At 43.8% G+C, this 15534-nt stretch overlaps 1 protein-coding gene across 5 annotated transcripts in view; it reads right to left on the minus strand.

Annotated features, from left to right (window-relative positions):
- grik5 (glutamate receptor, ionotropic, kainate 5) overlaps window positions 1–15534 on the minus strand; it is a 71246-nt gene that overhangs the window by 19041 nt on the left and 36671 nt on the right. For 4 of the 5 annotated variants that reach the window (XM_062565714.1, XM_062565715.1, XM_062565717.1 and 1 more), the window contains 4 exons: window positions 6859–7020; window positions 6132–6296; window positions 3492–3589; window positions 3029–3194 (listed from right to left, as the gene is read on the minus strand). In XM_062565714.1, the coding sequence (XP_062421698.1) occupies window positions 3029–3194; window positions 3492–3589; window positions 6132–6296; window positions 6859–6970 (541 nt within the window). In that variant the 5' untranslated portion in view covers window positions 6971–7020. Of the gene's footprint in view, window positions 1–3028; window positions 3195–3491; window positions 3590–6131; window positions 6297–6858; window positions 7021–7700; window positions 7720–15534 lie in introns of those variants that run through there. The other variant, XM_037452813.2, reaches the window with a different exon arrangement.

Raw genomic sequence — 15534 nt, forward strand, 5'->3', positions numbered from 1 at the left:
TTTATAGTTTGTCTGAATTCAGTCTTGTAGATGGACTTTAATCTATTTTGATCGCCACCAATGGTTTGAAGTTTGAATCCACTGCCGTGAGTGTGTTTCTTTGTTGATTAACAGTGTTTCTGAACTCAACAGTGTGTTTGTTGAGGGCCTTTACACACATCGGGCATCACAAGAAAAAGTCACACAAAAAACAACTTATTTGCTGCATAATATTTGCGTTTTTAGGGAAAGCATTCATGACAATAACACTACAAAATACGTTAATTTTGAAATGATCATCCCTACAGACACGCTGATAAAGGCTAAGGTAAAGATAAATGACTTCCATGAGTTCAAAACATTATTTGTGTATTTTGTAACCTTTGAGCAGAAGTTCTGCTTTAAGGTCCACTCAGTGTAGATGCCCTGTAGGTTATTTATTGCACTATGACTGACTTTCAAATTAAATTTGATGTCAACATTTACTTGACATGAACATTTGTCAAAACATTTAAATGCAATGTGCAAATGCTACAAGTTGATAAATGTGCACATGAAGCCCCGTGTGTTACATCAAACGCTGATGACATTCTAGCCATACATATAGCCTACACTAAGATGACAAAATGTAACTAGAACTTAGTACTTACGCGTCCGACTCATCTGAAACTCAACCTTGTACGAAGCCCTAATATTTTAAGGTATGAGGCATCATCCCAAATTGATGGGGGGCCATCGGCCAATCAGTATGACACATTTCTAAATGTGTTCTATTAATAGTCTAATAAATCTAGAGAGTTGTTCCGCCTTGGCAGAGATATGCACTCTTTGAGTGCTTTGTAATTCATCCATCAAGCTGTGCTTTTCAGTTATTTGATGGGTGCCTACAATGAAAAAAGTATGTGATCAAAAAACTGAACCTTAAAAAAAAAGAAAAAAAAAGACTGGATGGTCAAGGAGAAGAAATGACGAAGTCTAACCCGATGTTTCCTAGTTGTAATTCCATAGTAAAGCACCTCAAGCTATGTAAATGGGTGGTGGGGCCGGCATGTGTGGGACGGAGGAGGAGGGCAGAGAGAGGCAGTGTGCAGAGCCCTTCAGCCTGAGAAAGCCTCTGTTAGCAGTGGGGTAATCACTGAACCAGGCCAAAACTTTAATTAGTTTGAAGAAGGAGGGGGAGAAAAAAATCAATGCGCTTTACAGCTTCCTCTCCTCCTTTCACCCACTCGCACATTTCCTCTCGTGCACACATGCGCGCTAACCTCTCCATCTCTCTCGTTTTAGCCCCGTGCTCCAGTTACCTCTCTTCTTTATCCATCCCGCTTCCACGGCGCCACCATCCCCTCCTCCATGTGCTCAGCCGCTCCCTCTCACTGTCCTTACCTTCATCCATCTCATGAAAACTGCATAATGGAATTAGGCTCAGATAAGGGCTTTGTGGCCCAGGCGAGGCAGGTGAAGATTTGTCGGAAACGACCCAAAATCTCTTTCTCATCTAACAGCAGATCTATTGTACGTCCCTGGGCTCTAAGGGGAATAATGTCAATAATGTCATCAACAAGGTGTCGCTAAAAGTGACCTGTTTCTAAATATGTTACTCAGTTAGGGTATGGTGCATGGTGTGACACTCCCCTCACTGACAAAAAAAAAGAGAATGCCTGCTTCACTTGAGTACACCACTCTACACTGGGGTAAACAAGATGAATAAAACAAGTGAGCTGGTGGTGAACATTGTCTGATGTTGAAACTCTGCAGAGTCTCAGCATAGACTCACAGAGCCATACAAGCACCCCAAAACCGCACTCTCTCACACACACACACACACACACACACACAGTCGTTCCGAGTGTGGAACAAGCCTGTTGAGTGGCAGTTAGCACCTATTCTGCAGCCATGGCAACCAGCTCCATGACGATAGATAGCGCAGCCAAGTGGGTCAGAGTCTGTGAGTGTGATAACCTTGTAAAGATCACCTTCAAGCAAAATATATTACACAAACGCACCCGTCAGTCTCTCCACTGTCGAAAGCTGCATCTTTGTGCCTGGTAAGTAACTGTGATCTTATCCACAGCCTTTAATTCTATACAGAAAAGGCCTGTTGAAAGATCGGGCTCTTATCTACACATTGAACTGATGATCAAAACTGGAAAGAAGATGCAGAGAGATACAGAGAGTTCAACAAAATAGTCCATAGGGAACTCAACTTACTTTCAAGAAAGCACAAGGGGGATGGCTACCTGCTCGGGAGATAATGGAAACACCCGATTGACTGAATACACGTCTCATGACGTCACAGCTTTTTGTTTGTCACTTCAATGGTCCCTCTTATTCTTTATGTAATTGCCCTTCAGTTCTTGTGCCGTTCATCTTGGCTGACGTGAGTCCACGGCTGCACAGCAGCTCGGGATCACTCGCACGACAAGTTGTACGACCATCCAGGGGGGATTTTGCTACCTCTTACAGAACATAGTGTATTATTTAATCTATTCATTTGAATAGATTTGATTTGAATAGTACGGCCACCATCCGACCGAGCCCTTTTATTCCTGGGACTATCAACAGGTCATTGCATAACACATCATTGACTTGCTCGTAAACAAAGAGTGCTATTGACTAAGCCCTGAATCCCCTGTGATGTTAAAGCTCTCTGCGTGCCTGCCAAGTCAAATCACATGTGCCTTTAATTCTTCCAATGCTGGAAAGTATTTCAAACACTAATATTTGTTGATTGGTTTGGCCTAAAACACTTGTGAGGTGCATAAGAGACGGTGTGCAAGCATGAGTAAAGAAAATAAAATAAAAATAAGCCGTGCTCTGAACTCTGACAACAGACAACACTTTATGACCAGACTGTCAAAATGAGTGTCCAACTGTGAACAACAGCCCAAACTGTGTGATTGTGCCAACACCCACACAGAGGCATTAATATACACACACACACACGCATACTAGATGAACAAGCTCACAAGAACGCCCACCCAAACAACAAACACAGCCGCGCACACGTCATGTGCTGCGTGTCTAGAAGGGAGGCTGCATGTGTACTCACACTCAGCCTTGGCACAGACTAGGCTGGCTGAGGGGTAACTGAACGAGCGCAAGATGGCTCCTATGGCCAGGCTCAGGTCCTCGTTGCTAGGGTACAGCGTGACAGAGGCAAAGCGCAGGTACGGCAAGCGGGGAGTCTCCTCCGGACCGATCTTGACATGAGGGATCTGAAGGTTGGAGAGAGGAGAGGAGAGGAGAGGATGGGGAAACATTGAGGAAGGCTGGCACACAGCAGGAAGCGTACTGAATGTTGAAGCTCCCATAGTGAGGCTACGGGGGTGAAAAGAGAGAGACCTAAAGGATGAAAGGCTATGAGGACAAAACAGTTTGACGACGGTTAATTATATGAAACCAAATGTTCACCAGGTTTGTGAGTCGGAGGCAAGACATGTCCGTACGCACATGAGACACCAATACACACAGATTTGTACATATTTGTGTGTGTTTGTGTCTTCCACACTCACCTCTTTTTCTCCACATATGTGACTGACAGTAGAGCCAGAGGCGGGGCTGGAGGCGGGACCTATCACAGACACGACGCCTTTGGGTAGAATCTGACACACTGAAACGGGGAAAAGGGAAATAAACACCGGATATGTCGACACACACCTTTAGCTCTGCTTCATTTGGTCATCAGCACAGAGGTGGTTTACAGTAGCAACTGTAGTTCGGGGGAAAGTGTTAAAATGAAGCAAAAAAATAGGACTCATTAGGATTTCACTTGAAGCGCTGATTGTATTGTTGCAGCACAATCCGTCTCATTATAATCTAATTTATTTAGCTATAAATACTGCAAAGACTAGAGCAGGGCTCGCCAGGCATTATTCACTTCTGGACAGTTGCTTTTGATGATTTTATGCTCTTTATCTCTGGCGTCAAAACAACTTTAATAGATTAACAAATGCCATTTTGCATCATTTCCCTTTTTGCAGGCAAGCATTATTATGGGGGTACTGTTTATACATTTGTTTATGAAATTAAATACAAATTACTCAATTATAGCTGTAGTAAACACCGTCTCTATGATCACGCTTACGGTGTGTCAAAGCATGAATTTCACGTTTCACTCCAAAATCTTGAAATCCGTGTTTCAAGGCTTCTTTGAGCAAACTGATTTGGGATTTTTTCATAATATATGTTGTCAACATAAAAAATAAATAAACGCTAATTATCTCCCACCTCTTGTTCCGATTGGCCAAAGAATCAATAGATAAACGGATGAGTCTTGAGTATTATATATATTTTAAATGACGAAAAAATATCAACTAAATTGTTTCACGAAGTATTCACGAAGCTAAGCATTACCAAAAAGATATAAATATATTTTTTAATCAAAATGCAACATACGTCTCCACGATGTTGATGATTCAATTAAGTAAGAGACAAGCTGTGTTCCTCTTGACAAATTGACCGCCCTGCGGTCCGTGTAACTGATCGATACAGTTATTCACTTTCTTCCTCAGGAATCAGATAAGAAGGCCAATGTCTCATGTTGTACGATACGTATGAGCCTGTGCTAAACTAACCCGGCTGAAATCTGTAGCTTCGGATTTAACCTACAGACAGGTGAAAAGCAAATGAGCGTATTACAATTCAAAGATAAAATATCTGCCATCGACCAGTGTTCCTAACACACCACGACGTTCTTTCGGGGCTTTCCCGCGAAAGGGATCCTCAAAGTGGGACTCCCAGGAGTCCGTGAATGTCCACATCAATTATTTGCTGGGAATCCTAAAATTGTGCTGTGGCGTTATAAGCGCATATCCACAGACGGAGACCACTTGAACCAATTAAAAAAGCATACCAGTTCTGTCCATTACTCCTGAAAACTCCTGAATGTGATCATTTCACTTGTCAAAGCAAGAAATTACAAGTGGTCTAACACTTAAAAAGGAAACTTGAAAATTCCCTGATTCAAATGGGAATTAATTAATTAATGAGCTTCAGTATTTAAGTGGAAAATATTTACAATAAAAACAGTTTATAGACTTTATAGATCCAAGCAGTGGGATTTTTTTACAAAACCCTTTTTATATTGACAATTTTTCATGTAGTGAGTTTTTGTTCATGTTTTCTGTCTACTCACCTGAAAGTTGATTTCACAGATAAACCAGCCAAATATTCCGGTGACTTAACTGTGCTTTTCTAATTGTTGTTAGCTCTTCTATCTGTGTGTGTGTGTGTGTGTCCCAGTATATGTGTGAGCATATATGCCCAAGTGTGCCTGTGCGCGTGAGTGTGTGCGTGTTTGGGCGCGTGTGTGTAGCTGTGAGACGATGAGCTCTCTGATCCAGAGACGAATAAAGGCTGCGAGCTAACAAGCCAATCAAGAGTCTCCTGCCCATCGGTCAAGGGCGCACACACAAGCCCATAAAAACACACACATTTCATGCATGCACGTATGTGCCCGACCCCTCTGAAGCACCCAGACATTTTGCCAGTGGCTCGTGGCAGGGTCAGCGGCCTGTTAGAACCGGAGCCGAGCGCCTTGTCTCCTCTGTGACAGGATTCCACAGTGCTGCTTCTCACTTTTACAAGGCTCCATACATGCTGTCATCAATACAAATTTCATGGAGCGACTATGCTTTCTGCTGTCCTGCACTGCTGATCCGTATTAGTGTTTGATGATTTGTTTTTGTCGTCACAGTAGGCAGTGCCAGCTGTTACTGGAGGGCACTGGTCCACTGTTTTTAATGAGACAGGCTCTCTGCCCCATTACTGGTCTCCAATGACATGTAAACTAATCAGCACAAGCCGTTACTGGCTCCTAATCACATGAAAGTGGTGGAGGTTTAAGTCATCATTTGAGGATTTTGCTAACAAAAAGGCCGCTTTTCAGGAAAATGTAAAATTCCCGCGCCCTTTTTGAGTTGAATATGACCAGAACTACTGTTCTTTTGTACTTGTGCTAGCAGTCAGTATTCATATTAATAGTTCAGATTAATAATAAGAGCTACTGGTATTTTCAGTGGTCACTTTATGTCAGTGCTAATTAGAGACTATGCCCTGCTGGACCATAGTATATTTAGAAGGACTTAATCACTCCGACGGGTCGAGGGAATCTGCTCCACTGGTTTTCTTCGGCGTGCATCGGCTCCACTTACTGGTGTCAGTAGTGTCGTACTGGGAGTCTTTTTGCAGCTCGTATATGTCCACCTCCACTCGGGCTCTGGACGGAGCCTCCATCACGCTGTTGATGTTCTCCCTGGCCAGGGCCAACGCCAGCCGCTCCCCACGCCCACAAACAGACTGGTCATCCAGGATGGCCGCTAGAAAGGGGGAGGGAGAGAGATTGGTGATTGTCTCCCCATTTGGCTCACTATCAGAAAGCAAACAATATATTCCAAGTAGAACAATTCATTTCATGTTTATAATTTCAAGTCCTCAAGTCCTCAAGTCAGTGGTATGTTTGTATTATTTTGTCATCTGTGTAAATGAGTTGTTTGCTCAGACAGTTCTAAATACTAAATTACATTCTGATTTGTATTCTGCATTCTTACAGATGAAATCCATTGATATTTAAAACATTGAAGGGTATCGTTGCAGATGAGAGCTCTTCCTGCTCGTGATGCATGCTTTTTTTTTAGGAATAGGTGCTTTCATTGTTAATATTGCATTTACAGAAGAGCAAACCGCCTTCAAAAGAAATTTGCCGATCTCTATCACTCTCTCACTGCATGGGGAGAACACTGTTCTGGTCACCAACAGGTATGTACCACAGGTATGGTATTAGATCTAATTTGGCAAAGGCACCAGAGTGAGAAAAAAACCCCACATGTTGAGTATGTTGAGAAACTTTCTGATGTAGGTGTAGTAAGGATGGCCACTCACCCATCCGGACGGAGGAGAGCAAAGGGGCCTGACTGAGGGAGCTTGGCAGCAGGGTGACTAACAGGAAGGGGACGACGTGTATTGACAGCAGCAGTGCTGGCAGAGCCGGCATCTTCTACTGCTCCTCATGGAGAATGTTCTGACGGTTGCCTGTACCACCACCTACGGGATCGGAGGACACACTGCGCGTTACTGGAAGCACAATCAATCTCCTGGTGCAACATGTCTCTCTTCAAATTGAAATCCCGCTGCTTATGTTGAGTCTGCCCTATCGCATTTCTTTGTAGTGGGAGCACCTGTAATTTGACAGCACATACAAGACAGACTTTCACACTGAGCTATGAAGATGTTCACTGTCGTATCACAGAGGCAGCCGAGTCCAATGCCCCACTGCCTGTTTAATAATGAAATACTGTAAACACATCTCTATACAGCAGAGAGTCTGCTGCTTTCAAAGTGACAGGGCTCAGACTTGAAGTAATCTCCAAGGGGTTCACCAACAACTAGATGCTCCGTCACATACTGGAAAAAACGTACAAAGAGACTGCAAAATGCAAAGACAATGGCTTTGAATGCACACCCACACATGGCCAAAATCCACTTGTATGTTTTCCATAAACTACCCCCCTACACAGTCACATTAACCACCAGAAAGAAGCCCTCAAAGAGAGCTCAGCTGAGCTCCACAGGTGCTAAGCCGTCGAGGAGTGACATGACCTTGCTCTGACAGACATGTTGACAGGCCAGTGTAAAAGGACGGCCAGATGAAGGAAAAGGATGAAGACAGAGAGGAGAAAGAGTGTTGTGTGACAGACAGGGAAGTGTTGGTAGGTTCTGCTGACCTGGGAATGTTTCAAAAGTCTGATTCACCGATTGGAGCTCCAGACGGACAGCTGAAAGACTCAGTTCATGGCCTTCAGTTGACCCCCTGGGCTGTAGACACAGGGATGCTGGAGTCAAAGAAGGCTTTGGCTTTGACAAGTACACGAGGGAAAGGAAGTACGTTGGCGTTTTGTGTTTTCGCATAAACTTGTGTGTACATCAGAAGAAGAATATGATGCAAACTGTTAGTCACTGCGTTGAGCGCCCCTCCCACCTCCATTATTACTTTTTTCAATACAGCCTTTTAACTTTCAGTTCTTATTTTTTTCACATCTTTCAAGCACATCAAAAAATATCTAAAACCCTGTGCCTTTAAATCCTTCTTATAAACCAACCATATTTTCCCTTCTTTTCTCCTGCTTTCTGCCCATTTACCTTCCTCTGTTTCTTCCAGTCTAACTATACTATACACAAACATGTCTGTAATACTAATAGCATGCGCCATACTGTGCAGATGGCTGTGTTCTCATTATGGTAGATGCTCAATGTGAGGGGGCAGGGCTAATGGGAGGTCATTCGTACACAACATATGATAACGGGCACTGACCAAATCTATTTCATTCTTTCTAAGCAATAGGTCTTAACGTTGTATAAAAAAATAAATATTGCAAAAGCAAAGAGACAGTGGTATGCTGTTGTCACTTTTGTATGCGTGTGCATAATTGTGCACATGTTCAACTGAGACTTTCATGTAACAGATGATTATTCCAACCCCACAGTGAGATGCCTACAGCACACTGCTGTCACACAGCGCTCCATTGTGCCGGCTGTTGCTACTGTGTTCAGTTTGCTCCCCCGTCAGTGGTCCCTTTCTCGATTTAGTCTTCATCAAAGTGTGTCCGCGTGCACGTGTGTGTGTGTGTGTGTGTGTCTGTGAGTGTGATGGTGTATCGATCGAGCCCAGCTGAAGTGGCGGGCCTTGGTGCAGTCGATCAAAACAACGGGGAACCTATCATGGGAGCACTGCATCGCACAGGAGACACCTGATTGGCTATTACCAAGAAGCAGATTGCCATGATGACAAATACGATCCTCACTGAGGATATGCCTTCATCAATCCGGGATCGAACCGGTGATATTTCATTGTTATTGAGAGGTATTGACAGCATTAGATAGAGAAAATTACAGAGGATGTGGAGGGGACGGGGATGGGAGGTGGTGGATAAGATAAAAAAGAAGCAAGGGAAATGGTGCTGGGTACGATGGGGTATGAGAGAACAGATTGTAAAGTGTTTCTGCAAAGAGGGATGCAGAGCAGGATGGAGACAGAAAGACAGAAGAACAGCAATGGAAAGTAACCAAGTGCTGCATTCAGGTATACTCTCTGCATTACAGTAGAAGTTATTAAACATAATGCATTGGCATGTTAATAATTACTTTGCAGCACTAATATTAACCTACAAAGTACATGATTCATTTAAAAAAATCGTATGTCGTCATAGTAGTATATTGATATTTTTTATTACAATGATTCAAAGGGATCAATAATAAAATGTGTTATATTGTAAACACTTGGTACAGTCACACTGCACAGTCCTTACTGAAGCAGCTAAACACTGTTCATCACAATGTGTGTTAGGCTTTATGGCATTACTGAAAACAAGCTTTAACTCTACCTCCCCCGTCTTTTCTCGCAGCAACTTCATTTAAGTGATCCACTTAATACTTAAACTTGGTGTTGGACTCTAATAGCTAGTCGGAAGGCTGAGTGAGTCTGAGCTTCATTTTATGCTAGTTCAATCTCTTGTAGATTTCTTCATCAGTCTGAGTGTGTGTGTGTGTGTGTGTGTGTGTGTGTGTGTGTGTGTTCGTGAGTGCGTGGGTGGGTGGGTGATTGTGTGCTTGCGATAAAAATATGATTCACAGTACATTATTCATTAAAAAAAACAGGGTGAGATCATGTGACTTCTGACACTTACATTCTTAGATCCCATAGTGCAGACTAACATGTAATAAACTGCCAGCCAAATTCCCCCTTTTCATTTTTTAAAGAGGATTTACTTTTTTATTTTATGACTCAAAATACATTTTATTTGTTATTTGATTAAAGGTTGTTTAACTTTAGATGATGTTCTTTTATTGTATGCAATATATTACCTTCTCTCTTTAAAATAATCTCTATGAAGGGGGCTCTTTTGTGAAATGAGGTCTTTTGATACGTTACAGTAAGTATACAATGCACCTCAAATGACACTTTACTTTGGTGACGTTTTTAAAGCAAGGCTATTTTTACATTGTGCCATTTGTGCTTTTACTTAAGGATCAGAGAACTTCATCCAACACTGCAGGACAGAGAAAGCAAAAGAGCGAGAGAGAGAGAGAGAGAGAGAGAGAGAGAGAGAATAATGTGTTTCTGAAGGGGGGAGGGACTGAGAGTCAATATTATTGCCGTGTTTAATCTGCGAGGACCGTGTGTCTGGCTGCTGTACGTGCTCTGTTGCTGCAGAAGCACACGGCCCCTGTAGCAGTCGGGTGTCAGTCTGCATAGCTGGAACAGAGAGGGGGCCAAGTGCAGCCACGCTCCTCTGCGCTGTACAAAAACCACTGCTTCCCCTCGCTCGCTTTCATCCCGCACCCTGCTGTAAATCACCCGGGACCCCGGCACCAAAGACAAATACACCAAAGCAGAAATATCCAGACTCGCTGTGTGCCAGAGAGTGTGTCTGTATGTGTGTAGGAGAGAGAGAGAGGGGGGGGGGGGGACATTCATCCTAGTTGGAGATTTATTTGTTTGGTGCATGTTTTCATCTTAGTGTGCATTTAAAGGCACATGCATATTTGTGTGTGTTTACTGATTAATGTGGCCGGGTGACTGTATATGTGTGTGTGTGTGTCTGTGTGTGTGCGCACGTGCGTGTGCGAGAGTGCGCAGAGACTTGGGTGTCTTGCTTGTAGTGTCTGCAGTGCCTATTATGAAAGAGAAAACCGTAAAATTAGAGATCTTAATTATCTAGAAAGCGTGTGGTAGAGAAGGGGGGAGAAGGAGGGGGTGTGTAGGCGATGGAGAGGAAGCAAAGGGAGGGCCAAAGCGGGAGGGGGGAAGATATGGAGAAAATGGGGGGAAAAAACGAGTGAACGCTACCACCCCTAACCCCCCCCCCCCCCCCCCCCTCCGCACCCACCCCCCCGGGCAGATGAGGAGAGGATGAACAGGGACTAAGACAGAGGAAGCAAGATGAGCGATAGCGAGGCAAGAAGGAAAGGACGCAGAGAAAGAGAAAAAGAACCGAGATGAAGAGGAGCAGCTTGAGGGGGAGGGCGGGTGAGACGAAGGAGAGGAGAAAGGTGACGGTGGGGGGGCTGGCAAATCATTTGTTTTTCCCCTTCTGCCTTATTGTATGACACAAGAAAATCTGACAGTTATCATAATAGAAGGATGAATCATTCCCATAATTGAATTTGCGAGTGGAACGGCTACAGAGGCTGTGGATTTAAGACGGCTGCACCGCCGGCCATTATGGCACAGAAACCTCACTCTGCTCGCTCTTCTCACAATTAAAAACCCTTGTTGACGAGAGACAGCAGGGGTGCTGTCCCTGATCAGGGACATTTGTCTCCCCCCCCCGCCCACCCCCGGACAATATGGATGAGCGGGGAGGTCGGCTCAGTGTGTGTGTGTGTGTGTGTGTGTGTCAGCGGTGCGAGGAACGAAAACCAGGGACCCCCCCTCGTTCGGCCCTTTTGGCTTTTGTAGGATCAAGTGTTTAGTACTCGGTGTCTGCATCTCATTTCAAAGAGGCAGAACAGAACACGTTCTTGGCCGCGCTGACTCAGCATTTTCACTCTGCAGCCGTTCAAACGTCCTCGCTCCTCTCTCCGCTCACACGTACCCGTCTCAAACGCTTTATTTTATCTGACCAATGTCCTCCACTCCATACCACATTATTTTCAATTCCTTTGGAGGAGTTTTGCTCTCGCCTCACCTTCTCTTTGCCATTCTTCGGTGATAGTGGCTTTTGAGAATTTGTATTGGAGACATGCCTGTAAGGTGAGGATAAACCTATTGAGCAAATATGATTTATTCATGTGATGTTGCCCACTAGGAAGCTGGCATGTAAATCTTAAATAGGAATTTTGAGAATGTTTACTTGACTGCAGGATACTGGGTAACAGGAATAATCAGTAGCTCGGCCTTATGAAATAAGAAACAACATGAACATGTACACCTATTAAAAATAAGGCAATTCAATACAAGTACTGCAGTAAACACAATCTCGTGAAGCGGGTTGATTGTTTGTTTCTCTAGTAAGGGGCAAAATAAAATGAACATCTATCAGATATTACAGCAACATCACAAACTGCAGCCTAAAAAATGAGTTAAATCAGCAGCACATTGCCATTTATAAAACACTTTTATAGTTTATGAAAGAAAAATGTGCCGTTCGCTGGCAGCTCATATGTGAGCAGCTGTTGCATTACTTTGGAAAATTATTGTAAATTGTCTTTATTTTAGTGTTACTTTCTGTCAGACCAAATGAGCGGTCTGAAAATGTTTCCTGAATTTAAGGGAAGTGGATTTTGAAAATCACGACTACATTCGGAATAATGATGAAAAGAGTTTTTATCGCAACATTTATTTTATGACCGCCATATTGTCAGGTGATTGTGCCCAACCCAATTAACTCCAGTCTGGCTTTCTGTCTGGCTGTGTGACTCTTATTCCCCCCCCCCCTCACTCTCCTCAAGCGGCCCCTATTTCTCCAGTCTCAGGAAGACTCTACACCCCCCTTTCCCTCTACTGACCCCTCTCCCTTCTCTCTCCCTAACTCAGCTCTCATCGGTCTCTTCCATCTCGACAGGACACTTTCTCTGCTGGAGTCCCCAGCTGACCCTTTCTCCCCCCCCCCCCCCCCCCTCTCTCTCTCTCTCTCTCCCTCCCTCTCCCCCCCCCCCCCCCTCCTCTCCCCGTCCATCGGACGCGGATACATGCTTCCCCAGTGTTCTCCTTGACAAAGAGGCCCTCAGTCAGTGACACAGCCTGCTCGGGGAAACACCGTACTCCTCTGACGCTGTCACATCCGAATATGTCACGCGAGAATATATATATATATATATATATGTATGCTATATATATATTACACACACACACACGCATCCACTAGCTGCACACACGTGGACCGACTCCCGAGAAGACCGCAGTGTGCTCCTCTTTGTTTTATTCACGTCTGCCTGCCTGCGTATTATGTGTTTGAACATGCCAGCAGTGAGTCTTCATTTCAGTCCCCCTGCATGCATATATTATTTACCCCCCGCTGTTTGGATCAGAGCAGTTGGAGGTTAGGGGGGTGAAGCTAGATGCACTCGATGTTCTTTTCAGTGTAACTGGCTGTCGACGCAGGTCCAACTGGTTGCATGGGCGGCATATGCAGGCGCAGCAGTTTAATCACAATTAGGAGGCTCTCCTTGAACCCCCCCCCCACCCCCCCGCTCCCCCCAGGCTTGTTTGAAGAGCTAACATTTGCATTCAAAACAAAGCCCTGTAAATACAAGATTGAAATACATAAGGCACTGAAAAGAGAACAATGTCTGAGGGAGAATACACTGTCAATGTAAATCAGTGTTGAATGTGAGTGGATGCTTTCACTTTCATCCTGGTATGGGTTTAGTTACAGGATTTAATATAATAGTAATGACATTTGACATTTTATATCTCTATAATACCCTTAAGATTTGTATTTTTACAAACTGGTGTAACTAGGTGCTAAAATGTTTTTGTGTTTTAATTGTAGTTTCCCTTGTTTTTAGAGAGCTTGTCACCATTGGTGGGAGCCTGTGAATTCCATTGGGGGAAAACTGGGTTTACTTGAACCGGCCGCACAAATGAACCTAATCTGATTTGACTTGATTTGTTGGAGTGGCAGGACTTCGTATCAGCACAGACATAATCTGTAACATTTCAGCTGACTATTGATGCAGAATACTTAAACAATGTCTGCTACTATAAAGCAAGAGAAGCTTTGTTTGAATCTGTGTCGGCGCACAAATGCCTCACAAAAGAGATGATTGTGAATCACTTAGAGGGCAAGTTGCTTTAAAATAACCCGATATTTGGAGTGAACATGAAATAGAAAACGGAAACTGCACTGCTATATGCAGTAAAGACAGACAAAGGTAGTGTTTGCACTGCCATAGCTCTGTGATGAACCGATGAACCGACTCCACGCAGCTGCCCACTTAAACACCCACACGCCGTACACACACACACACACACACACACACACACAACAGATACATAGAGATGTACACAAACCTATCCAACATTTTCACAAACACACACACACACACACATTAAATGAATCAGATGGCATTTGCTCTCTCTCTCTCTCTCTCTCTCCCCCCCCCCCTCTCTCTCTCTCTCTCTCTCCCTCTCAATGTCATGTTTGGCTGCCGTGGCAACAGAGTCGAGGATGAGAAAAGGAGGGACTAGGAGTGGGGAGGAGTGGGAGGCAAACGGAGAGAGAAGGGAGCAGCCGGTGATGGAGAAGGTAAATAGGAAATCGGGGGGGGGGGGTCAATGCTGCAGCAACACGGGGCTGGAAAAGATTGTTGCACAGTGCCCTCAACTTATGTGTGTGTGTGCAAATATGACTGTAAAGTTCTGTCAAACTGTCGGTTATCCATCTGAAAAAAGCGGCATCTGAGTGACGTAAAATGGCTTTTTTGATTGAAGTTTACATTTGGGGCTTTTGTTTTGTGTTTTCGTCTGTACTAATTTGCTCTGCATAAAGCAGCACGTACAAATTGGGTTTGTTTTCAGCTGCCCCGGGCAAGAGACAAATTCTCTCTGACTGCACTGCTCAGACGAAGTTCAACATGTAAAAAGGATTCACTTGCAACTATGCAAAGACCAAAGAATGTAGGGCAGGCCTGTGTTGCTCATTCAGGAGAGGAATGAACACGCTTTCTCAAACAGTGAAATAGTTGAATATTCACATGGAAGGCCAAATCTTACATCATGCTTTTTTTTCCCCCCCAGGATTTGTATCAGATCTTCCATTTGAGACATCTCACTATGAAATTGATGTGCCTCGATGTGTAAGACATCAGCAGGACTTTCATCATCTCTGAGTCACATGAGGTGCTTTTGTATGATCGCTGCAGGTATCATGGAAGGCTTTGATCAATACGACAAAATGAAAACCTCATCAGGAGTTTCCCTTCCTTTTCTAAACAGTCATTCAAAGTGATCATCGACATGGTCAGACAAACTGATGATTGCAAATGAACAACAACACAGGGGCAGTGAGTTCATAGTAATTAACATTTGTAAGCAGTCGGCAGGTTAAACCTCCCAGCTGAAACGAAGCATTCTTCATGTTATTCACTTCTTAATTTGAGTATAGGCACCTGTAAAAAGGATTTGATTTAATGAGCACAAATGTAGTAATTATCTTGTTTACTCCTCGTTTCTTATTCTGACATTGTTTTTCTGCATGTGTTTAGGATTGTGCCTTGGGATAAGGTCATGAAAAATACAATTTACTTGTGACGCTGCCTGCTGAAATAGCTGGAAACTTTGCATTGGTGCCAGATGGTGAAATAAGCCCCGAATAATGTCATGCAGCTCGAGACAGCGCAAATCCATGTTGACTCAGCAATAATCTTAAATCTGCATCTTAATAGATAATACTGATTTTGGCGCTTATGCTCACTGTAGCAGGATAATCTGGCTGTCACAAAAACAAACTCTGGAAACGATATCTACAATTTAGCAAATAAATAACTATTTATCACACCTAGACATGGATGTGCAAAGATAAAAGAACGTAAACCGTGAGCACTCCTGGTGGCTCC

This window comes from Pungitius pungitius, chromosome 11 (genome assembly GCF_949316345.1).
Source record: "Pungitius pungitius chromosome 11, fPunPun2.1, whole genome shotgun sequence".
NCBI classification, from domain to species: Eukaryota; Metazoa; Chordata; class Actinopteri; order Perciformes; family Gasterosteidae; genus Pungitius; species Pungitius pungitius.